Source organism: Salvelinus alpinus, chromosome 14, assembly GCF_045679555.1.
Source record: "Salvelinus alpinus chromosome 14, SLU_Salpinus.1, whole genome shotgun sequence".
Lineage (NCBI taxonomy): Eukaryota > Metazoa > Chordata > Actinopteri > Salmoniformes > Salmonidae > Salvelinus > Salvelinus alpinus.
The window spans coordinates 23,056,944-23,083,781 of NC_092099.1; the positions used below are offsets into that span (position 1 = coordinate 23,056,944).

General features: G+C 42.6%; 1 protein-coding gene across 3 annotated transcripts in view; it reads right to left on the minus strand.

Moving 5' to 3' along the window:
- Nucleotides 1-26,838, minus strand: part of kdm6a (lysine (K)-specific demethylase 6A) — a 90,066-nt gene that overhangs the window by 28,536 nt on the left and 34,692 nt on the right. For all 3 annotated transcript variants that reach the window (XM_071342020.1, XM_071342021.1, XM_071342019.1), the window contains 2 exons: nucleotides 19,116-19,170; nucleotides 18,303-18,337 (listed from right to left, as the gene is read on the minus strand). In XM_071342020.1, coding sequence (XP_071198121.1) covers nucleotides 18,303-18,337; nucleotides 19,116-19,170 — 90 coding nt within the window. The remainder of the gene's footprint in view (nucleotides 1-18,302; nucleotides 18,338-19,115; nucleotides 19,171-26,838) is intronic.

Here is a 26,838-nt window from a genome sequence, read left to right on the forward strand (position 1 = left end):
AGTTACAGGGATGGAAAAAAACTGCTTGATTGCCATAGCAACATCAAGGAAACTGGGCAGAAGGGAGGAGTGCTTCAAATACAGCAGTACTGCAACATCTGTAATTGAGCCTCGTTCTCTCTTGAAGCTAGGGGGCAGAATTTTTATGTTTGGAAAAATAACGTTCCCATTGTAAGCTGCCTATTTCTCAGGTCCAGATGCTAGAATATGCATATAATTGACAGAGTAGGATAGAAAACACACTAAAGTTTCCAAAACTGTCAAAATATTGTCTGTGAGTATAACAGAACTGATTTTGCAGGCGAAAACCTGAGAAAATTCAACCCGGAATTTTTGAAAAGTCCCTGTTCCATTGCCTGCCTTTCCTCCATTTAAAGGGATATCAACCAGATTCCTTTTCCTGTGGCTTCCTCAGGGTGTGAACAGTCTTTAGACAGTTTCAAGCTTTTATTTTGAAAAAATGAGCGAGATTTATCAAAACGCGTCAGTGGATAGACGGATGTCCCTCCATTAGTTCTTGCGCGCGACACTGGTTGCTCGACATTTTCTTTCTCTCCAGTATTGAATAGTGTAATGAAACAGGCAGGGAGCAGGTCTCGAACCCTCGACCTTCTAGCCCGAAGTCCGGCGCGCTATCGACTGTGCCGCAAAAGCATGCTCAAGCGGCAGAGTCGATTTCCGCGCTTATAAACCCAGGGTCGTTACAATAGTTTACAGTCCGGTTGAAATATTATCGATTTTTGATGTTAACTTCTCTAGGATAGGGGGCAGCATTTTCACGTTTGGATGAAAAGCATACCCAAATTCAACTGCCAGTTACTCATCCCCAGGAGATAAGATATGCATATTATTAGTAGATTTGGATAGAGTTTCTAAAACTGTTTGAATCATGTCTGTGAGTATAACAGAACTTATTTAGCAAGCAAAACCCCGAGGACAAACCATTCAGATTTTTTTTATTTTTAGGTCGCTGTCTTTTCAATGAGTTTTCATTGGGAAACCAGATTTCTAAGCGAATTGCTTGCAGTTCCTATGGCTTCCACTAGATGTCAACAGTCCTGAGAAATAGGCTGAGGTTATTCCTTTGTGTACTGAAGAAATACGGCCATCTTGAAGTCGAGGCACTCCAGGTGTCCTGGACATGCGCTTCAATCAAACAGAAGGCATGCAACATTTCGTTTTAATCCTGTATTGAACACATATCATCCCGTCTTCAATTTTATCGATTATTAACATTAAAAAATACTTTAAGTTGTTTTACAAAAGTAGTTTGACATTTTTTGGCAAAGTTTACAGGTAACCTTTGAGATATTTTGTCGTCACGTTTGAGCAAGTTGGAACCGGTGTTTTTCTGGATCAAACGCGCCAAATAAATTGACATTTTGGATATATATCAACGGAATTAATCGAACAAAAGGACCATTTGTGATGTTTATGGGACATATTGGAGTGCCAACAGAAGCTCGTCAAAGGTAAGGCATGAATTATATTTTTATTTCTGCGTTTTGTGTCGCGCCTGCAGGGTTGAAATGTTTTCTCTCTTTTGTTTACTATGGTGCTATGCTCAGATAATAGCATCGTATGCTTTCGCTGAAAAGCCTATTTGAATTCTGACATGTTGGCTGGATTCACAACCAGTGTAGCTTTAATTTGGTGTCTTTCATGTGTGATTTAATGAAAGTTTGATTTTATAGTAATTTTCATAGTAATTCATTTTAATTTGGCGCTCCGCATTTTCTCAGGCTTTTTGCCAAGTGATACAGTAGCGTCTTGCCTAAACTCAGATTTTTGGATATAAATATGAACTTTACCGAACAAAAAATTTATTGTGTAACATGAAGTCCTATGAGTGTCATCTGATGAAGATTATCAAAGGTTAGTGATTAATATTATCTCTATTTCTGCTATTTGTTACTGCTCTCTTTAATCGGAAAAATGGCTGTCTTTTCGTGTGACTTGGGTCATATCTAACATAATCGTTTGGTGTGCTTTCGTCGTAAAACCTTTTTGAAATCGGACACTTTGGCTGGATTTACAACAAGTGTAGCTTTAAAATGGTGTAAAATACTTGTATGTTTGAGGAATTTAAATTATGGGATTTCTGTTGTTTTGAATTTGGCGCCCTGCAGTTTCACTGGCTGTTGACGAGGTGGGACGCTACCGTCCCACATACCCTAGAGAGGTTAAAAACAACCTGAGGAATGACTATTAAAAATGTTTGACATGTTTCTACGACCTTTACGGATACTATATGGAATTTTCGTCAAGCCTTGATGACTTGCCTAAGGCTGTGAAATACTGAACATAACGCGCCAAACAAATGGAGGTATTTTGATATAAAAAAATCTTTATCGAACAAAAGTAACATTTATTGTGTAACTGGGAGTCTCGTGAGTGCAAACATCTGAAGATCATCAAAGGTAAGCGATTCATTTTATTGCTTTTCTGTCTTTCGTGACCAATCTACATGGCTGCTAGGTGTTCTTAATGTTTTGTCTAGTGATCGATAAACTCACAAACGCTTGGATTGCTTTCGCTGTAAAGCATATTTCCTAAATCTGACACGATAGGTGGGTTAACAACAAGCTAAGCTGTGTTTTGGTATATTTCACTTGTGATTTCATGAAAATAAATATTTCTTTTATTTTTTATTTGGCACTCTGCAATTCAGCGGTTGTTTACGAAAATGATCCCGCTAAAGGGATCCGTGCATCAAGAAGTTAAAAGACTTTCACTTGAAAAACAAGAAAAAAAGCGGCAATAGTACTGTTTGTCCATTTTGAGATGCCGTAGCCCCAAAATAGTAATAATTAATCTAAGATAACTCATGAAATCTGTCATTAATTTAGGCTTTTTTGCCAAAGAGATCTTAGTCGCACAATTTTACATCTAACTAAGATGTTTGGTGCAGTATTATTATTATTTTTTAATTGGATGAAAACTAGTCGTCTCTCGTTCAATGACAACACAACTTTATTGAAGAATCCCTACTGTTGACCAATCATCAACGAAGGGGCGTAGAATTCGGCTTGCCTCCAGAAAAATAATTGTATGCCTGAACAGCCGAAAAACCCCTCAAAGTTCAAAACTAACAAAAACGTCACAAATTGTCATCATAATATATGCAGGAACTCTACCGAACTGTTTCAGCTGGGAAGCACGCCTTTACTCATTGCTAGCCTGCACTGGGAGTCTGGGCTGCAGTCATGCTGCACATAAGTTAACACACTTGAATAATGCGACACAGCATGTACAAATGCTGTGTACAAATGTCGAAACTGTTAATTTTTGTTTGCAACAAAAAAAATCAATACAGGTTAGAACACTTTACAATAGAAGAAGATACCGGTAGCTTCCAGCTTTGTAGGCTTATTTTCCTTGCTTGCTGAAAGCTGAAGCCAACATCAATCAACCGTAGTAGTTTATTTGTTATAATATGCAAACCATAATGCAAAATATGCTGATTGCCACCAAAAACTATTCATTTGGTCTCTCTCACTTCTCTCCCAAAGATTATTTATTGCCTCAGCAAACTGACTGCCTCATGAATAACATAGGCCGTGCAATTTATTTTTAAAATAAGCTACTTCTTTGCAAATGTTGAACAGTACAAATTAAGTCCCAAATGGAAGGGAAACTGATTGTTTGTCATATGTAGCCCCATGAAATCAGCCAAAACAAGCTCAATAACTAAATGCATGTACACACTCCTATTGAATATGCATTCAACTGTATTGTGGATAAGGCTACATCTCGATTTACCCAGTTAATCAATAGAGATTTACTATTCAAATAATGGTAATTTCTGTAATTAGATTGTATAATTGATTCATTAACGCACACATAGCAGCACCTGAAAAATGTTGGATGTAAAAAAATAAAAAATAATCTGTCTGGATCAAGTGCCATTCTGTGACTGGCTAATATGCCTTATTTTTTCCATAGTATCATTTTGGTATCGAGTATCATGATAGAGTATTGTGATACTAAACCTGGTATCGAAGTCAAAATTCTGGTATCGTGACAACACTAACTACCTACAGTAATGGATGTTACCGTTTCATCAGGGAACAAAGAAGTAAAGTAAACAAAAGTAAATTGCTGAATTCACGTTATGTTTTATTTTATTTCATGCAGCCACAGAATAGAAGAGGCTAAACAAATGATTTTGAATTCGAATTTCACATTGTTTAAAGTTGAGATATCATTCACGCAAAGTAATGACACTGGGTGTGTAACTATGCTTCCCAGATAATATGGTAAAGTTGGCCTCATGTAGTTGGCCTCAGTTTCATATATTTCATTCAGGTAAGTTAAGTAGACTAAATAGCGGCATTGTTGACTGGCTCACAAGCAAAACTTGATGTTACACATTGTTCACTTTGGTAAAACTGGTCCAGACACTTGGTAGCTAGCTATCGTTAGTTCAAATAAAGAAATATGTACTAATGTGAAAGTGCAATTGTAAACTATAAAGTATAAACCCACCATAGCATAATGTATGAATGAGGTCCCAGGCGGAGGCTTCTCGATTGAACATGGAATGTGCGCATACGACAGTCCTTGCACTTTGAAACCCCTATGACATATGGCGCCTCCCAACGGGTGAAACTGCAAGAGTGTGTTCCACTTCTGCACTACACCATTAGCATTCAGATGTTTGTAAAATGGCTTTTGCAAAATCATATCAGTCTTTATTAATTGAGGGACAAACAATGTAATTTGCTGGTTCATTGTTACTAAATGCTTTGTAGAAAATTGTGTTTTACCAGTGTGCTGTGTAGGCTACCTGAGTGGACAACTCACATCTTGCTGATTGCACATCTAACTTCTAATTGGGGATTTCGATTGCCAGGACTGTACAAAATGTTCTAAAAAACTGTCAGTGCATTTGGTCATTTTTACATGAACAGGTATAATTAAAAAGTTGTAATTTCATAACAAGGACAGCAATATTGTTTGTAAGCCGCATTGGTTGGAATGCGAGAAGAGAACAGCTCTCCTCCGTAAAGTTACAAAATGTCAAAATCATTCGCCTTTGAGACGGGGTTGAAATCCAAAGCTGTGTTACATGAATTGTATATGTATGTCATAGCTAATTTATACAGATAAATATACATATTACTAGATCAAAATATTTGTATCTGCTATATGACAAGTTAATCAGTGGGTGGAGAGGATTTCACATTTAAAAAATGGGTGGACAAAAACATGATATACAGTGCATTTGGAAAGTATTCAAACCCCTTGACTTTTCCCACATTTTGTTACGTTACAGCCTTACACTACCCCATAATGACAAAGCAACATAATTATAAACTTTAAAATATATATATTTTTTAATTTGCAAATAAGAAATAAAATAAACTGAAATAACACATTTACATAAGTATTCAGACCCTTCACTCAGTACTTTGTTGAAGCACCTTTGGCAGAGATTACAGCCTAGAGTCTTATTGGGTATGACGCTACAAAGCTTGGCACATCTGTATTTGGGGAGTTTCTCCCATTCTTCCCTGCAGACCCTCTCAAGCTCTGTCAGGTTGGATGGGGAGCATTGCTGCACAGCCATTTTCAGTTCTCTCCAGAGATGTTTGATCAGGTTCAAGTCCGGGCTCTGGCTGGGCCACTCAAGGACATTCAGAGACTTGTTCCGAAGCAACACCTGCATTGTCTTGGCTGTGTGCTTAGGGTCATTGTCCTGTTGGAAGGTGAACCTTTCCCCAGTCTGAGGTCCTGAGCGCTCTGGAGCAGGTTTTCATCAAGGATCTCTCTGTACTTTGCTCCGTTCATCTTTCCCTCGATCCTGACTTGTCTCTCAGTCCCTGAGAGACTGACTTGTCTCTCACACTTGGCATTCAGGCCAAAGAGTTCAATCTAGGTTTCATCAGACCAGAAAATCTTGTTTGTCATGGTCAGAGTCCTTTCGGTGCATTTTGGCAAACTCTGACAGAGCTCCAAAGTTCCTCTGTGGCAATTGGAGAACGTTCCAGAAGGACAACCATCTCTGCAGCACTCCACCAATCAGGCCTTTATGGTAGAGTGGCCAGACGGAAGTCACGCCTCAGTAAAAGGCACATGACAGCCCGCTTGGAGTTTGCCAAAGGCACCTAAAGGACTCAGTTTGGCCAGGCGGCCAGCCAGCTCTAGGAAGAGTCTTGGTGGTTCCAAACTTCTTCCATTTAAGAATGATGGAGGCCACTGTGTTCTTGGGGACCTACAATGCTGCAGACATTTTTGGTACCCTTCCCCAGATCTATGTCTCGACACAATCCTGTCTCGGAGCTCTAAGGACAATTCCTTCAACCTAATTTCTTGGTTTTTGCTCTGACATGCACTGTCAACTGTGGGACCTTATATAGGTAGGTGTGTGCCTTTCCAAATCATGTCCAATCAATTGAAATTACCACAGGTAGACTCCAATCAAGTTGTAGAAACATCTCAAGGATGATCAATGGAAACAGGATGCACCTGAGCTCAATCAATTTCAAGTCGCATAGCAAAGAGTCTGAATACTTATGTAAATAAAAAGGTATTCGTTTTTAATTTTTAATAAATTAGCACAAAAAAATCTAAAAACCTGTTTCCCTTTGTCTATATGGAGTTTTATTTGAATGTTATTTATAAACCACTAAATCTCTTATCCTTTCTGTCTATATTAGTAGCAGAAAGTATCTATAGTATTATTGATAATAATTATTACGTCATTACTATCTGAAAGAGGCTCTGATGTTAGCCTGTCTGAGGGGCTACACGTGTGAGACAGGGCGGGAAACCGGAGATAGTAATTCCTGTGTCTTTGATACAATGGTGGCGAACAAACAAAGAGAGTGGGGTATGAGCATATATCACGTGCCGACCACAGCTAAGGGAAATGCTGGCACCCAATTACTTTGTTAAATTCTTTAAATTAATTTCATTTATTCTCGCCTGGAAAACCTAGGCGGTGCCTACAAATATATCATCATGTCAACGTATTATCACCACTGGACATGTAGTCTACAGATGCATGCCTCGTCGCTAAGTGAGGAAGATATTTCGCAATCATCCAATGCGGTGAGTATTACGGCATGGATAGGTTTTAGCATGATCGAGGCGTAGGAGAGTGAGAACAGGGTGGATCAAGTCATGTAAGCAATAAAGGTAGTTTGTGCAGATGATCAGATTGAATAGTGTATGTGTTTGTGTGTGTGTTCAATCAGCTATATTGTGTGCAGAGACTGTGGCAAGTGTGAGGCAAGGTTGTAGATAATGGGTTATTGTAAACTATGGAGCTAGACAGGATTATCTAGGTTAATGCTTTGGCATCATCTATGGGGTGAATGTTACGGGGGTGGACCGGTTATCTATCTCCTTCCAAAATGTGGTTACATGTGTAAACTTCAAGTATTACTGACTACAAACACCCCTAAAACGGTTTCAACCAAATCTGGCAACCCTGTTTAGCTTTTGCACTACGGCTCAGCTAGGCAGGTGTTACAATTTTATTTGCTTAGTGTTTTGTCAAGTCATGTGCTCCGGTTCGTGTATACACTATCAAGCACATTGAAGATTTGTAATATGCTGAAAAGTGGCCAAACTAAGTTGATCTTATTCGGGCAATAGCCGCAGCCATATTTATGTGTGTCTTATAGTGAATGTCATTCTGGGATTATGGAGTTTGCGCTTGTCAAACACAAATAAAAATGGCTGCCATCATAAAGAATTTAGCCGTTATTAGCTTAGCAGACACGTACTGTTTTTCTAAACAATATTACATGGGAGGTTTATGGAATGAGTTTGCCTGTGGATGTGTCCCGTGTGACGCTTTGATGATGAAGTTCGCATTTATCTTTTACAATAAAAGGTGAAATTGAGGAATATACTTATGAAGACCTTTATTTTCCATTAGTACAAAACATTGTTGTTTAGAAGGGTTTGTTGCGTCAAATGTTCTGTTGCTACTGTTCCAATCACATATTTGCGATGGTACGCTGCAGGGACCACTCAACAATGATCACAAATGTGGCCGTACGCGTCAACGGGTTAACGGTCAATTACTGTGAGACAGGCAGTTACTCGCATGACAGTTACCGGCTGACAAGTTTTCATGACCGCCACAGTCCTACCCATGGACAATCACCACAGCTCCAGGCACGGCAGAAAGGAGCTGATTGGATGAGGAATTAATGGGGGGGGGGCGGGGAAGAATATAGCAGGTAAGGACAGCACTATGACTAGAGCTGTTGTGCTGCAGAGTTCTTCTGGCTCGTTGTCCCTGGACACTGATCTAAAGTCAGTTTTGTGTTTTTTCCCTTAAAGGTTCACTTCAGGATTTAAGCAAGGTATGCTGATCCTAGATCTTTGCCTAGCATATACACAGGCACCTTCTTACACCTTTCTCCAGAGCTCTGATTCTGAACACACAGGGGTGTGAATGGTATGGCACATCAGTCAAGAGGCTGAGGAGAATTAAGAAAATATGAGACAGAAAATCTCCACACAGAGTTCTCTCTGGTGCCTAATGCTGTCTCTAGTGTGATCATTATTTACAACTCCCTCCTCACCAGCAGACACAAGGCACAAGTGGTGTGTGTGTGTTTGTGTATATATGTTGGTGGGCAGGACAGGCATGACAAATTACTTCTCACTTATCTCTGCCACACTGAAAGACGCATGCAAAAGACAAATAAACAAACTAGTTGGGTTTCCCTCCACAGTTAGCTCTGTGTGCCCTGGGAAAATCTACAGTAGAGTTCCACAACATGTTTAAAAGCAGAAAACGCATGTTTTTGTTTCAGTTTGCATAGGCCTACTTCTTCCCGCCATCACAGAGGACAAATAAATAACAGATTGAGCTGAGCCTTTAACAGAAACAGACCTCCCTTTTAGGAGTAATGATATTAAAAAGATAAGAGATTATTATATTATATATATATTTGGGATGCACGATATATCGGTAAGCATATTGGAATCGGCCGATATTAACTAAAAATGCCGGCCTCGGCCCAATGTCTAGATTTACGTCGATGTCAAAGCTGACGTGCAAACCTATATAACGTACAGTTGAAGTCGGAAGTTTACGTACACCTTAGACAAAAACATTTAAACTCAGTTTTTCACAATTCCTGACATTTAATCCAAGTAAAAATTCCCTGTCTTAGGTCAGTTAGGATCACCACTTTATTTCAAGAATGTGAAATGTCAGAATAATAGTAGAGAATGATTTATTTCATCTTTTATTTCTTTCATCACATTCCCAGTGGGTCAGAAGTTTACATGCACTCAATTAGTATTTGGTAGCAATGCCTTTAAATTGTTTAACTTGGGTCAAACGTTTTGAGTAGCCTTCCACAAGCTTCCCACAATAAGTTGGGTGAATTTTGGTCCATTCCTCCTGACAGAGCTGTTGTAACTGAGTCAGGTTTGTAGGCCTCCTTGCTCGCACATGCTTTTTCAGTTCTGCCCACAAATTGTCTATGGGATTGAGGTCAGGTCTTTGTGATGGCCACTCCAATACCTTGACTTTGTTGCCCTTAAGCCTTTTTGCCACAACTTTGGAAGTATGCTTGGGGTCATTGTACATTTGGAAGACCCATTTGCGACCAAGCTTTAACTTCCTGACTGATGTCTTGAGATGTTGCTTCAATATATCCACATAATGTTCCTCCCACATGATGCCATCTATTTTGTGAAGTGCACCAGTCCCTCCTGCAGCAAAGCACCCCCACAACATGATGCTGCCACCCTCGTTCTTCACGGTTGGGATGGTGTTCTTCGGCTTGCAAGCCTCCCCCTTTTTCCTCCAAACATAATGACGGTTATTATGGCCAAACAGTTCTATTTTTGTTTCATCAGACCAGAGGACATTTATCCAAAAAGTACGATCATTGTCCCCATTAGCAGTTGCAAACCGTAGTCTGGCTTTTTTATGGCGGTTTTGGAGCAGTGGCTTCTTCCTTGCTGAGCAGGCCTTTCAGGTTATGTCAATATAGGACTCGTTTTACTGTGGATATACACTGCTCAAAAAAATAAAGGGAACACTTAAACAACACAACGTAACTCCAAGTCAATCACACTTCTGTGAAATCAAACTGTCCACTTAGGAAGCAACACTGATTGACAATAAATTTCACATGCTGTTGTGCAAATGGAATAGACAACAGGTGGAAATTATAGGCAATTAGCAAGACACCCACAATAAAGAAGTGGTTCTGCAGGTGGTGACCACAGACCACCTCTCAGTTCCTATGCTTCCTGGCTGATGTTTTGGTCACTTTTGAATGCTGGCGGTGCTTTCACTCTAGTGGTAGCATGAGACGGAGTCTACAACCCACACAAGTGGCTCAGGTAGTGCAGCTCATCCAGGATGGCACATCAATGCGAGCTGTGGCAAGAAGGTTTGCTGTGTCTGTCAGCGTAGTGTCCAGAGCATGGAGGCGCTACCAGGAGACAGGCCAGTACATCAGGAGACGTGGAGGAGGCCGTAGGAGGGCAACAACCCAGCAGCAGGACCGATACCTCCGCCTTTGTGCAAGGAGGAGCACTGCCAGAGCCCTGCAAAATGACCTCCAGCAGGCCACAAATGTGCATGTGTCTGCTCAAACGGTCAGAAACAGACTCCATGAGGGTGGTATGAGGGCCCGACGTCCACAGGTGGGGGTTGTGCTTACAGCCCAACACCGTGCAGGACGTTTGGCATTTGCCAGAGAACACCAAGATTGACAAATTCACCACTGGCGCCCTGTGCTCTTCACAGATGAAAGCAGGTTCACACTGAGCACATGTGACAGACGTGACAGAGTCTGGAGACGCCGTGGAGAACGTTCTACTGCCTGCAACATCCTCCAGCATGACCGGTTTGGCGGTGGGTCAGTCATGGTGTGGGGTGGCATTTCTTTGGGGGGCCGCACAGCCCTCCATGTGCTCGCCAGAGGTAGCCTGACTGCCATTAGGTACCGAGATGAGATCCTCAGACCCCTTGTGAGACCATATGCTGGTGCGGTTGGCCCTGGGTTCCTCCTAATGCAAGACAATGCTAGACCTCATGTGGCTGGAGTGTGTCAGCAGTTCCTGCAAGAGGAAGGCATTGATACTATGGACTGGCCCGCCCGTTCCCCAGACCTGAATCCAATTGAGCACATCTGGGACATCATGTCTCGCTCCATCCACCAATGCCACGTTGCACCACAGACTGTCCAGGAGTTGGCGGATGCTTTAGTCCAGGTCTGGGAGGAGATCCCTCAGGAGACCATCCGCCACCTCATCAGGAGCATGCCCAGGCGTTGTAGGGAGGTCATACAGGCACGTGGAGGCCACACACACTACTGAGCCTCATTTTGACTTGTTTTAAGGACATTACATCAAAGTTGGATCAGCCTGTAGTGTGGTTTTCCACTTTAATTTTGAGTGTGACTCCAAATCCAGACCTCCATGGGTTGATAAATTTGATTTCCATTGATAATTTTTGTGTGATTTTGTTGTCAGCACATTCAACTATGTAAAGAAAAAAGTATTTAATAAGAATAGTTCATTCATTCATATCTAGGATGTGTTATTTTAGTGTTCCCTTTATTTTTTTGAGCAGTGTAGATACTTTTGTACCTGTTTCCTCCAGCATCTCTGTTGTTCTGGGATTGATTTGCACTTCTCGCACCAAAGTACGTTCATCTCTAGGAGAACGCGTTTCCTTCCTGGGCAGTATGACGGCTGTGTGGTCACATGGTGTTTATACATGCATACTATTGTTTGTACAGATGAATGTGGTACCTTCAGGCGTTTGGAAATAGCTCCCAAGGAAAAACCAGACTTGTGGAGGTCTACAATTGTTTTTCTGAGTTCTTGGCTGATTTCTTTTGATTTTCCCATGATGTCAAGCAAAGAGGCATTGAGTTTGAAGGTAGGCCTTGAAATACATCCACAGGTATATCTCCAATTGACTCAAATTATGTCAATTAGCCTATCAGAAGCTTCTAAAGCCATGATATCATTTTCTGGAATTTTCCAAGCTGTTTAAAAGGCACAGTCAACTTAGTGTATGTAAACTTCTGACCCACTATAATTGTGATACAGTGAATTATAAGTGAAATAATCTGTCTGTAAACAATTGTTGGAAAAATGACTTGTGTCATGCACAAAGTAGATGTCCTAACCGACTTGCCAAAACTATAGTTTGTTTACAATAAATTTGTGGATTGGTTGAAAAACGAGTTTTAACGACTCCAACCTAAGTGTACGTAAACTTCCGACTTCAACTGTAGGTAGATGATCTAATGACGCCAAGAAAAATACAGCACTACACAGAACAAAAGCAGAAAAATACTAAGCGCACACTTCCAACAACTAAACCAGTTCAGGTCAAGCAGTCATTTGAAAGAGTAAAAACACTTCAGCGAGACAACTCAAAGGCAAAATCCATTAACATTTTCAGGCGTGAGTTCCAAATCTCTCTAACGGTCACCCCAGCGTAAGTTTCTTTATGCACGTGATGTTACAATGTTCTCTCCATTCCAGAATGTGATTGTTACGCAACAGTACATTTAATCTGCGCTGCTCTCAAACCAAAGAACGCAGTCTGTTTTTATTTATATAGTCTGTTTCCAACTTGTCAATTTCAAATGATTTTCGAACGCGTTTTTATTTTCTAACAACAGTTTGAATTGAGGTGTGTTCCATCTCCTCATTCATTCACATAAAAGTAGTCCTTTTTACATTTGGTGACAATAAAAAAAAATTGACATTTCTGACCCGGACAAAATTCCCCAAGCACTTTCCAATTGTTTGTGCAGTTCAAGTCTGCAGGCATTTGCGCATCTCTCGTCAGAACAGGATCTGCACACGTGTTCACATTTTTCGTCTGTTGCCCGCATCGCAGTCATTGTCGTTACCAATAATAACTTTGGAAATGTGTGTTTCTATCAAAGTAAGCGCCTTATTACGTTATAATAGTTTCTGTATGTCGTGTTATGCTGTTTCTACTGCAGCTCACTGTCTGTATGGAGCATAATATATGTGTATATTCCTTATAACCGCGGACACGCGAGGTAACGTTACCCATTTCATAACCTTTATGGTGTTATATTCAATCGTGCTTATGTAGCTAGCTACATTCTTCTATTAGCTCTGTAAACCAATGGTAGTTGCGTCAGAGAAGTATTAGCTTGTGTTGTATTTTGAAGCTACCCTGTGCCTTATGACTCCCAAGTGACGCAGCGGTCTAAGGCACAGCATCTCAGCGCTAGAGGTGTCACTACATTCATCCTGGTCCAAATCCAGGCTGCGTTTCTATCAAAGTGTTTTATTACGTTAATAGTTTCTGTATGTGAACTGTACGTCCAATTACAAAAAATCCCTTGTTCAGTAATCATCTCACCTGTTAGTTGGCGGTGAACTATGTGGCCATTGAGGGCTGCGTTGATCAGATGGAAAAATATCTTCTTATACCACTTGGTCGTTTTCCGAGTGCATTCCACAAAGCTGTTTATCATGTCTGCCTTATCCACTGCCCCCATTTTGAGGTTATAGTCAAGCACACAGTCTGGTTAGATTTCTCTCTCTCCCGTCAGGTGGTCCACCTTCTCTGTGGCCGACATGACTGCTGTATAGACAGTGGAGAGGACATAGACGTCTCGTTTGTCATGCCACTTTACTGCCAGCTGTTGACCGTTCTCCTTTAACTCCACCTCCCCTCTCTGCATCTTCCTGCATCCGAATACTGGCATCCCCTCCTGTTCGACCTGACTGTGCCACAGGCCCCTGTTCTGTTGGAAAGCAGATGCTGGAAGAGTGTGGGACTGCTGTACCAATTGTCCACATACAAAGTGTGTCCCTTGCTAAATGAGGAGCCAGCATGGTCATCACCATGGACCCGGACACCCCAAGCCCCTCATAATGTTGGATGTCAGTGGTGGACCCTGTGTAAACTATAATGTCCTGGACAAATCCTGTCTTCATGTCGCACATGACAAAGAACTTTAGCCTGTGCCTTTTGGGGAGAATATATTGCCGGAATGCCAGCCTACCTTTCCATAACATCAGGCACAAAGGCACAAAGACTCGACCAAATGCTGATGTCAGGCTGGTAAGAACATTTATTTTGTATAACAGGGTTATTTAGGATGGCAGTAGCATTGTTGATGAAATACAGGCTTCGCAGCAGAACTAGGAAGCGGTCTTGGGAAAAGAGGGTGGCTTTTGCAAACATAGGATCTGTGCTCCAGTATTCTCTTAGGGAGTTTTTCTTTACTATCCCCATGAGAAGGACGGTCACCAGGAAGGTATACATTTCACTAATTGTGGTTGTCACCCATTTAGCGAGTTTCCCACACACGCCTGGCTCTCTTCTCTTGTAGCTCCAAGGCATAGCGATTGGTCTCATCTACTATGTCTCCCACCAGCTCCTCTGTAGGAAACAACTTGAGGCACTCAAATGGAAATGGCAAGGTGCGTTGCACTCCAGACTGGGACTCATCAAAGCAAACAGCAGGGCCAGGAGGGGTGAAATGGCTGGCGGCCTTACAGCTACCACAGAACTCCAGTACTTCATCCACTGTCGGTCTGCTTCCATCACCACCAGCATCTTCAAAGGGACCTGGGACTTCATCAGTGGACAAGGAGTCCTCAGATTCAGGGTTCTCAATGGCTACAAGGTTGGGGGGCAGCTTCTCACTGTCAGAATCTGATTCCTGACTTTCATACTCAGACTCATTGTCATAAAAAAAATCTCCAGAATTTCCACATTTGTGAGTTGTCTCCTTTGAAAAGACATTGCTAATGCTACAGCTTCTCACTAGCTATATACATAAATATACAACAACACTGAATGACTCAGAGTGGAAGTGAAAGGTTACGTAATTGACTGCCGGCACGGGCCACTTGTATCAATAAATCACTATCAGAAAATGTTTTGTGTGGTAATTATTTATATATTTATTTATATTTTATTCACGTTTTCAAGTTCTATTGACAAATCATGCATTCCGATTCTTGCATAGATTGTAATGGGTGCATATTATGTGTGTAATTTTTTTGTTTGTTGAGGTTTGTACTGATTATGATGAGCTACAAAGCATTCTGGGTTTCACGTAATCGTCTGTGGTACCAAAGATGTTATAACAAAATGAGATGAGTAAGGGTTCACACATTTTGAGAACTTCCGGAAATGAATGTTGGGATGTGAACGACGTTAGACGACACATCCAAGATACATACTATAAACAGACCAAACTCATCTTGTCTTCTCTTATCATCTTTGGTTTTTGTGAGAGAAAAAAAGCATGGTAGCACACAGAAACTACCCACCGTCGGATTACTTTCGATTTCCAGAGTGCTTTACTCAATTATTTCGATCAATGGTGAGCTCACCTGTGATGTGATTAATTATAGTCATTTCTATTAGCTAATTCATATTGTAGTTTATGTTAGCCGAGAGTTATACAAATATGACCGCTTGTGTTACTTATAAAAAATGACTACTTGTGTTACGTCAATCTTTCCTCAGTTAGCAGGACAAACCTTTCACTAGGACAAATGTAGCCTACATTTTTCTGGTTTGGATGATTGTGTTATGCTGTAGATACTTCTGTGAATGTCTGAACATTGCATCCAAAAATAAACTGCTCACATTCTGGCCATAACTTTGTAAGGACTGTGTTTGTGCAAAATGTTTCTGAAAAAAAAACAGTGGTCAGCTCAAAATGCTGATTGTTGCGTCATTCGAAACGGTCCGTTCTAAATAAGCGTTCTAATCACACCGGTTTGATCGTACGCTACAGGGATCACTGTAGAATGATCACACCCGTGTGATGGTACGTGTGAAAAGGTTAGCGCCAAGAATGGAATTCATTGCCCTTGACAATCAACCGTTCCCTGTCGTGGATGATGTTGGCATTCGCCAACTGGTCAAGCACCTTGAGCCACGGTACACACTACCAAGTAGACAAATTAGGCTCTATTCTTCAGATGTTGCCCTACCAAAACGCACATCTATGAGCTACTTGCTATGGGCGTCACTGCTATTAGCTTCACGACTGACATTTGGACCAGCGATGTCAGCCCCATGAGCATGCTGAGTCTGACAGCACAGTGGGTCGACAAGGATTTTGTACTGAGGAAAGCCGTATTGCAGCTTGGAAACACGAACACACTCCTAGCGCCATTCGAACAACTGAATCGAGAAATAAACTCATCAACTGCGTCTGCAGCAGACGTGATACCCTCTGTCATGGCATTGAAACGCCTGCTCAACAAAACTGCAAACACAGACTGTGGGGTTAAAACTTGCAAAAGTACTCGAGGCTGTGAACAAGCGATTCGGAGGCATTCTCTCTGAGCCTCTATACCATGCTCGATGCTAGGTACAAGGACCACTACTTCGATGCAGACAAGAAACAGTGATTATGTGAAATGTTCGAGACACAGCTGGACAAGATGTAAACGGACAGTGACAGTGTGCACCGAGGAAGAGAGGCCACAGACAGACAGAGCTGAAACTTCACTGCTTGACATGTATGATGAAATCCTGGTTGAGAATGAACAACGAAACAGCACAGTAGTGGTCGACCGATTAATCGGCATAGACGATTTGTTTTGTTTTGTTTCCAGATTTGACCATATTAAGGACCAAAGGCTCATATTTCTGTGTGTTTATTATAATTAAGTCTATGATTTGATAGAGCAGTCTGACAGAGGTGGTAGGCAGCAGCAGGCTCGTAAGCATTCATTCAAACAGCACTTTACTGTGTTTGCCAGCAGCTCTTAGCAATGCTTGAAGCACAGCGCTGTTTATGACTTCAAGCCTATCAACTCCCGAGATTAGGCTGGCAATACTAAAGTGCCTATAAAAACATCCAATAGTCAAAGTTATATTAAATACATATTGCCGAGAGAAATAGTCAACGCATCATAATTCCTATAATAACTACAACCTAAAACTTCTTAACTGGGAATATTGAAGACTCATGTTAAAAGGAACCACCAGCTTTCATATGTTCTCATGTTCTGAGCAAAGAACTTAAACATTAGATTTTTTACATGGCACATATTGCACTTTTACTTTCTTCTCCAACACTGTGTTTTTGCATTATTTAAACCAAATTGAACATGCTTCATTATTTATTTCAGACTAAATAGATTTTATTAAGTTAAAATAAGTGTTCATTGTTCATTCGATATTGTTGTAATTGTCATTATTACAATTATATATATATATATATATACATACATACAGTGGGGCAAAAAAGTATTTAGTCAGCCACCAATTGTGCAAGTTCTCCCACTTAAAAAGATGAGAGAGGCCTGTAATTTTCATCATAGGTACACTTCAACTATGACAGACAAAATGAGAAAAAAAAATCCAGAAAATCACATTGTAGGATTTTTAATGAATTTATTTGCAAATTATGGTGGAAAATAAGTATTTGGTCAATAAACTTTTGTTATCTCAATACTTTGTTATATACCCTTTGTTGGCAATGACAGAGGTCAAACGTTTTCTGTAAGTCTTCACAGGGTTTTCACACACCGTTGCTGGTATTTTGGCCCATTCCTCCATGCAGATCTCCTCTAGAGCAGTGATGTTTTGGGGCTGTTGCTGGGCAACATGGTCTGTGAGAGCCAGAGATCTTGCTTGTTTGTAGGTGACCAAATACTTATTTTCCACCATAATTTGCAAATAAATTCATTAAAAATCCTACAATGTGATTTTCTGGATTTTTTTCCTCTCATTTTGTCTGTCATAGTTGAAGTGTACCTATGATGAAAATTACAGGCCTCTCTCATCTTTTTACGTGGGAGAACTTGCACAATTGGTGGCTGACTAAATACTTTTTTGCCCCACTGTATATTAATCAGCATCGGCTTTTTTGGTCCTCCAAACGGTATCGGTGTTGAAAAATCATAATCGGTCGACCTTTAGTACAGCAAGTAAGTGAAATAAATAGGTTTTGATTATGTTTTACTGGTAATGGGGACATACGTAAATGCCAACAAAATAACTTTTCGGTCAGTGTGTGTGTGAACTATTTAACTGTACTAGAATGCTTAAAAGGCCACAAAAATTTCAAATATCGGTATCGTTTTTTTTGGGCAAGGAAAATATTGGATATTGGTATCGGCCAAAAATGTAATATCGGTGCATCCCTAATATAAATATATAGAGATTTATTTTTACTAAGGAGAAAGAAGCTCTTCATTTTATGGGGCATACTCAACCAACCCACCACCAATATGTAGCACCCACTTGAGGTAAAAACCTGGCTGCTACAGCAGTGCAGCCTAAACTACCAGCACTAGAGAAGACGAGGGAATAAGGATGGATTTCTTACCTGAATCTCATATAAATGAGCGATGTGGAACTGAACTGTGAATAGAAAAAGAGAGAGCGAGAGATATAAACTGATACACAGGACAGGAGAATAATCACTTACATAGGGTGCTCTCTCACGTTTCCCCTAGTGATGAAACCAAAACAGAAGCTACAGCAACAACTGGTAGAAATTCATGAGAAGAAAAACATGTTTTTACAGAAAGAGCTATAGCAAATAAATCCATGTACTGTTTCTGTATCCCTGTGGGGAAAAGATGGGTGCAGACCAAAGTAGTCTGCATGGTGTGTGGTTACAGATGGGAGAGGGGGAGGTTAGGTCCCCAGTGTGTGTGTGTGTAGATGAAACTGCTCACATGTAAGTGTGTGTGTCAGAGTCTCAGCTCTGGCGAGGTAGTTTATGCCGATCCCCCCCCTAATGCTGTCTCCTAGGCAACCCAGTCTTAGGCAGGCGTTCGGAGTGTGTGTGTGTGTGCGCGCGTGTCTCCTTGACAACCCCCGGCTCAGGCAAACGGGCTGTGGGGAAATGGCATGACAACTGGGAGGAAATAATCAAATGATAAAAATATCCAGCCGGCATTTTGTGGCCTTTCCTTTATGTGGTTAATACTGAGAAATGGTCAACCTGACAATGTCATATTTAATAATCCAGCAACACATCAGCTCGCCTACCTAGCTCAACATGCTGGGAAAGAACAGGAGAGAGAGGTAATGAATTGGGGTTTCAATGATGGTACCAAACAGGAGAGGAATGCTGTTTGTGTGTGTGCACGCGGGCGTGCAGAGAGAGAAATGGGAGTGTAATGTTACTTACTTTCAGCTTTGGACAAAGTGCAGGGGTTGGAGTCAATCAAAGCCAGTTGAAAATGCTGCAGAGAGAGAGAGCAAGAGAAAGAGCGAGAGAAAGTCATGTTGGAGGGTTTCCATGCAACTTTGTTCCTATATGACAAAGGTTCAGCATTTTACATGAAGGATACACACGTCTGGTTCCTCCAGGCTGACAAACGTATGCTTAAAAAGTATAACGTGGAATTGATCCAATGGATGGTCTAACAGGGCAACAGACAGAGAGTGCGTCCACAAAGACAGGGTTGTCAATGGCAGTGGTTCTCAAACCTCTCCATGGGGACCCCCAGAAGTTTCACAATTTTGTTGTAGCCCTGAACTAACTCATCAGATTCACCTAGTCAAGGGCTTGATGATTAGTTGACCATTTTAAAAAATCAGGTGTGCTATATCTGTGGAATAGTTAAAATACATAGAACGGCTGAGGGTCCCACGAGGAGAGATTTGAGAACCCCTGGCCTATGGGACTAGCCTCCACGATCCTGCTGCAATGTCTCCTCAACTCTCTGTGGATGATATAATTTCCCCAACTCCCCCTAGTCTAGCGTTTGTAAATCTGAATGAGACTGGATAGGTGTAACCAATATTGCGATAGCCTCACCTAACCTTCCAGAGGGCTCCTCGACATATACTTTTTTACCTATCCAGTCTCTTCAGATGTGCACCCACCAGGTGAAGGGGAGGCTAGTCACTCAGACAGACACACCAGCAGCAGACATAGCAGAGCAGCAGCCTTTCACTGCAGCAGAAAGCAGCCCTTTAAACACACACCACACACACACACCTCAGCATCAACGACCGCATTACACTGCAGCAACATGACAGAGAGGGGGAGAGAAACAGAGAAGGGGAGGGGGATAACAGAGGCGACCTGCAGAATGTCCTCATCCTCCTCCGATCCTTCATCTCACCACGTCATATGTCCATTCATCTTATCCAAGAAGACATTCCTTATGTTCATCCTTGGAAGGACAGACTTAATCCTCCCTATTCCTACAGTAGTAACTGTCTGTCTGTCACAAATGACAGGACTCCGGAGCAGCCTGGACACTAATGCTCACGCTTGGCGGATGGAAGTTTAGCCTGGATGCTACTGCAAATGTTAACTTGTGGCTAACCGTTAACCCCACCCAAGGCTCACAGAGAGATTAACCCAGAACACAGAGCCAGGTGGTAGGTCAGTGCCACCAAGCTTTCCAGTAGGGAAGCCAAGTCTACACTCATTGCTTTGGAACAGGATGGAGATTTGAATCACTTTGATCCTCATCCTGCCCTGTCTGACACCTCAGCAACAAACGGCCCAATCCCAACTAATAATCCCTGCTAGTCAGCCAAGCAGAAAGCCATCTGCAGCAGACAGCCTAGTCAACCAGTCAGTCAGTCCAGCCAGCTGGTTAAGAGCAGTAGCTCCCCCTCCTGTACCTGGGGCAGGCAGCAGGCCCCAGTTTTAACATGTAGTCTCTACTGGTTTCAGTTGCTTGTTCTGGTGGCTGCAGCCCTTAGTGCCATTTCAGGAAGCATGTGAAGGAAGACATGATCTGGACCTCTAGCCACCAATCCTGGTCTTGGGAGAGCTACAGGCTTTTGTTCCAGACCAGCTTTAACTAACACACCTGATTCATCACAACCTTCATGCTGTAGTTCTCCAGCACAAGTAAAGGAGTAAAGACAGAACAGCCAGCAGCACTATAAAGGCCATAGCATAATCCCCCTATACAAATACACCATGACCATAATGCCTAAACAAATAGATAAATAACACACTTCTGCAGCATGCAGAAAAATGGTGCCAGAGAAGAAGACTGATGTTTTACGTGTCCCCAACCGATTGTGTTTTTTTGTTCATTTAGTTGCATAATTCTTTTTACTTATTTTGTACAATGTTGCTGCTACCGTCTCTTATGACCGAAATCAACTTCTGGACATCAGGACTGCGATTACTCACCACGGACTGGCAGAATCCATTTTTTCCTTTAACGAGTCTGACGAGCCCGACGCGAACGATATACTGCTTTCTCGGGAACAGGCCCAGATCCCCGTGATTTGCGTGAAGAGGAGGCGGAGAAAAAGGGGCTGGAGGGCGGGGTGCCTTCTGAGAATTCGTAGGCGATCGAATAAACCCCCACTTCCTTCCATTCTGCTAGAAAACGTGCAATCTTTGGAGAATAAAATAGATGACCTACGCGCAAGATTAAACTACCAACGGGACATTCAAAATTGTAACATCTTATGCTTCACGGAGTCGTGGCTGAACGATGACACTATCAACATACAGCTGGCTGGTTATACGCTGTGTACAGGCAGGATAGAACAACGGCGTCTGGTAAGACAAGAGGCGGCGGAAGATGTATTTTTGTAAATAACAGCTGGTGCACGATATCTAAGGAAGTCTTGAGCTACTGCTCGCCTGAGGTAGAGTATCTCATGATAAGCCATAGACCACACTATCTACCTCGAGAGTTTTCATCTGTATTTTTCGTAGATGTTTACATACCACCTCAGTCAGAGGCTGGCACCATAAGCAAACAAGAAAATGCTCTCCCAGAGGCGGCGCTCCTAGTAGCCTGGGACTTTAATGCAGGGAAACTTAAATATGTTTTACCTCATTTCTATCAGCATGTTAAATGCAACCAGAGAGAGAAAAAACAGATAAAAAAAATACAAAATAAAAACTCTGTACCACCTTTACTCCACACACAGACGCATACATAGCTCTCCCTCGACCTCCATTTGGCAAATCTGGCCATAATTCTATCCTCCTGATTCCTGCTTACAAGGAAAAATTAAAGCAGGAAGCACCAGCGACTAGATAAATAGAAATGTGGTCAGATGAAGCAGATGCTAAGCTACAGGACTGTTTTGCTAGCACAGACTGGAATATGTTCCGGGATTCCTCCGATGGTATTGAGGAGTACACATCAGTCACCGGCAAAATCAATAAGTGCATCGAGGACATCGTCCCCACAGTGACCGTATGTACATACACCAACCAGAGGCCATGGATTACAGGCAACATCCGCACTGAGCTAAAGGCTAGAGCTGCCGTTTTCATGGAGCGGGACTCTAACCCGGAAGCTTATAAGAAATCCAGCTATGCCTCCGATGAACCATCAAACAGGCAAAGCGTCAATACAGGACTAAGATCGAATCGTACTACACCGGCTCTGACACTCGTCGGATGTGACAGGGCTTGCAAACCATTACAGACTACAAAGAGAAGCACAGCCGAGAGCAGCCCAGTGACACATGCCTACCAGACGAGCTAAACTACTTCTATGCTCGCTTCGAGGCAAATGGCACTGAAACATGCATGAAAGCATCAGCTGTTCCAGAAGACTGTGTGATCACGCTCTCCGCAGCCGATGTGAGTAAGACCTTTCAACAGGTCAACATTCACAAGGCCGCAGGGCCAGACTGATTACCAGCACATGTACTGCGAGCATGCGCTGACCAACTGGCAAGTGTCTTCACTGACATTTTCAACCTCTCCTTGTCCTAGTCTGTAATACCAACATGTTTTAAGCAGACCACCACAGTGCCTGTGCCCAAGAACACTAAGGCAACCTGCCTAAATGACTATTGACCCGTAGCACTCACGTCTGTAGCCATGAAGTGCTTTGAAAGGCTGGTCATGGCACACATCAACACCATTATCCCAGAAACCCTAGACCCACTCCAATTTGCATACCGCCCCAACTGATCCACAGATGATGCAACCTCTATTGCACTCCACACTGCCCTTTACCCACCTGGACAAAAGGAACACCTATGTGAGAATGCTATTCATTGACTACAGCTCAGCGTTCAACACCATAGTGCCCCCAAAGCTCATCAATAAGCTAAGGACCATGGGACTAAACACCTCCCTCTGCAACTGGATCCTGGCCTTCCTGACGGGCCGCCACCAGGTGGTAAGGGTAGGTAACAACACATCCACCATGCTGATCCTCAACACAGGGGCCCCCTCTGGGGTGCGTGCTCAGTCCCCTCCTGTGCTCCCTGTTCACCCACGACTGCATGGCCAGGCACGACTCCAACACCATCATTAAGTTTGCCGATGACACAATAGTGGTAGGTCTGATCACAGACAATTACGAGACAGCCTATGGGGAGGAAGTCAGAGACCAGACCGTGTGGTGCAAGGACAACAACCTCTCCCTCAACGTGATCAAGACAAAGGAGATGATTGTGGACTACAGGAAAAAGAGGACCGAGCACGCCCCCATTCTCATCAATGGGGCTGCAGTGGAGCAGGTTGAGAGCTTCAAGTTCCCTGGTGTCCAAATCACCAACAAACTAACATGGTCCAAGCACACAAAGACAGTTGTGAAGAGGCCACGACAAAACCTATTCCCCCTCAGGAGACTGAAAAGATTTGGCATAGGTCCTCAGATCCTCAAAAAGTTCTACAGCTGCACCATCGAGAGCATCCTGTCTGGTTGCATCACTGCCTGGTATGGCAACTGCTCGGCCTCCGACCGCAAGGTACTACAGAGGGTAGTGCGAACGGCCCAGTACATCACTGGGGCCAAGCTCCTTGCCATCCAGGACCTCTATACAAGTGGGTGTCAGAGGAAGGCCCTAACAATTGTCAAAGACTCCAGCCACCCTAGTCATAGACTGTTCTCTCTGCTACCGCACAGCAAGCGGTACCGGAGTGCCAAGTCTAGGTCCAAGAGGCTTCTAAACAGCTTCTACCCCCAAGCCATAAGACTCCTGAACATCTAATCAAATGGCTACCCAGACTATTTACATTGGCCCCCTCTTTTACACCACTGCTACTCTCTGTTGTTATCATCTATGCATAGTCACTTTAATAACTCTACCTACAGTGGGGCAAAAAAGTATTTAGTCAGCCACCAATTGTGCAAGTTCTCCCACTTAAAAAGATGAGGCCTGTAATTTTCATCATAGGTACACTTCAACTATGACAGACAAAATGAGAGAAAAAAATCCAGAAAATCACATTGTAGGATTTTTTATGAATTTATTTGCAAATTATGGTGGAAAATAAGTATTTAGTCACCTACAAACAAGCAAGATTTCTGGCTCTCACAGACCTGTAACTTCTTCTTTAAGAGGCTCCTCTGTCCTCCACTCGTTACCTGTATTAATGGCACCTGTTTGAACTTGTTATCAGTATAAAAGACACCTGTCCACAACCTCAAACAGTCACACTCCAAACTCCACTATGGCCAAGACCAAAGAGCTGTCAAAGGACACCAGAAACAAAATTGTAGACCTGCACCAGCCTGGGATGACTGAATCTGCAATAGGTAAGCAGCTTGGTTTGAAGAAATCAACTGTGGGAGCAATTATTAGGAAATGGAAGACATACAAGACCACTGATAATCTCCCTCGATCTGGGGCTCCACGCAAGATCTCACCCCGTGGGGTCAAAATGATCACAAGAACGGTGAGCAAAAATCCCAGAACCACACGGGGGGACCTAGTGAATGACCTGCAGAGAGCTGGGGCCAAAAGTAACAAAGCCTACCATCAGTAACACACTACGCCGCCAGGGACTCAAATCCTGCAGTTCCAGACGTGTCCCCCTGCTTAAGCCAGTACATGTCCAGGCCCGTCTGAAGTTTGCTAGAGAGCATTTGGATGATCCAGAAGAAGATTGGGAGAATGTCATATGGTCAGACGAAACCAAAATAGAACTTTTTGGTAAAAACTCAACTCGTCGTGTTTGGAGGACAAAGAATGCTGAGTTGCATCCAAAGAACACCGTACCTACTGTGAAGCATGGGGGTGGAAACATCATGCTTTGGGGCTGTTTTTCTGCAAAGGGACCAGGACGACTGATCCGTGTAAAGGAAAGAATGAATGGGGCCATGTATCGTGAGATTTTGAGTGAAAACCTCCTTCTATCAGCAAGGGCATTGAAGATGAAACGTGGCTGGGTCTTTCAGCATGACAATGATCCCAAACACACCGCCCGGGCAACGAAGGAGTGGCTTCGTAAAAAGCATTTCAAGGTCCTGGAGTGGCCTAGCCAGTCTCCAGATCTCAACCCCATAGAAAATCTTTGGAGGGAGTTGAAAGTCCGTGTTGCCCAGCAACAGCCCCAAAACATCACTGCTCTAGAGGAGATCTGCATGGAGGAATGGGCCAAAATACCAGCAACAGTGTGTGAAAACCTTGTGAAGACTTACAGAAAACGTTTGACCTCTGTCATTGCCAACAAAGGGTATATAACAAAGTATTGAGATAAACTTTTGTTATTGACCAAATACTTATTTTCCACCATAATTTGCAAATAAATTCATTAAAAATCCTACAATGTGATTTTCTGGATTTTTCCCCCTCATTTTGTCTGTCATAGTTGAAGTGTACCTATGATGAAAATTACAGGCCTCTCTCATCTTTTTAAGTGGGAGAACTTGCACAATTGGTGGCTGACTAAATCATTTTTTTGCCCCACTGTACATGTACATACCTCAAATAACCGGACATTGATCCTGTACCGGTACCCCCCTGTATATAGTTTTGCTATTGTTATTTTACTGCTGCTCTTTAATTACTTTTATTTCTTATCTGTAATTATTTATTTTTTTACTGCTTGTTGGTTAGGGGCTACTAAGTAAGCAATTCACTGTAAGGTCTACACCGGTTGTATTCGGCGCATGTGACTATTTGATTTGCAACAGTGTCCTGTCTTTTACAATGTCTTCTCGCCATCTCACCAGCCTGTGACTAGGACACACCTACAGAGCATAGCTTACTGCATTAGAAAGGCAATACTGTACCAGAGGTAGACACTGACTTTTAGTCTCTACTGGTAATGCAACACTGGAAAATGGAGGCAAGAGAATGTAACCCAAATCAAAGCTCCTGCAGCAAGACCAGGCACAACATCCTCATCATAACATGGTGCTGCAAACAGAGGCGCCGGTCTAAAATAAACATAAGGTGTCACACACAGTTAAGAATCATCGGCCTTGCAGCAGAAGCGGTCAATGTCAGACATAAAAATCAGGGCAGCTCAGCCAACCTCCCTCCCTCTCGCTCTCTCACACCTTAGTTAGGGCTGGCAGGGAGTGAGCCTCTGCTAACACACACAGTCATTACTGTCACACACACACACAAACCGAGGAGTGGGAGATTTAACTGGGTCAAACACACACATATCTTCAAAGCCACACACACACCTAATCAATAACACACACACACTGGTCATTGAGAATATATCACCACATCAAACACAAATGCAATACATTACCCATACATGCCAAGCCTTTTGTGCGGTGCAGGAACTCCCTTAAACGCCATTACATCCACCAGCAGCCCTCTTCTTCTCTCCCTTTCCCTTCCTCTATAGCTCTCTATCGCTCCACTACCAGGCAGATAATGCGGCAGGATTGTCAGCTTGCCTTTCCTCCCCCCCTCTTGCTCTCTCTCTCCACTCTCTCCGTTCTCTGTGTCACTGATTCCTATTTAGCAGACGGCTGCAATAGAGGAGAGAGATGACGATAACTCCAGGCAAGCAGGCAGACACCCTCTCTCCTCTTCCTCCCCCTCTCTCTCGCTCTCCTCCAGCTGAGAATCTTCTCTATGGTCACACAGGAAGGACGATTCTCATCACCTGACTAATATGCACCAGTCAATTACTCTCATCCTCCCTCTCACTCTCTTGTTCTGCCTCTCTCACAGCTTACATTGTGGGGTAGGTGTGTGTTGTAGGT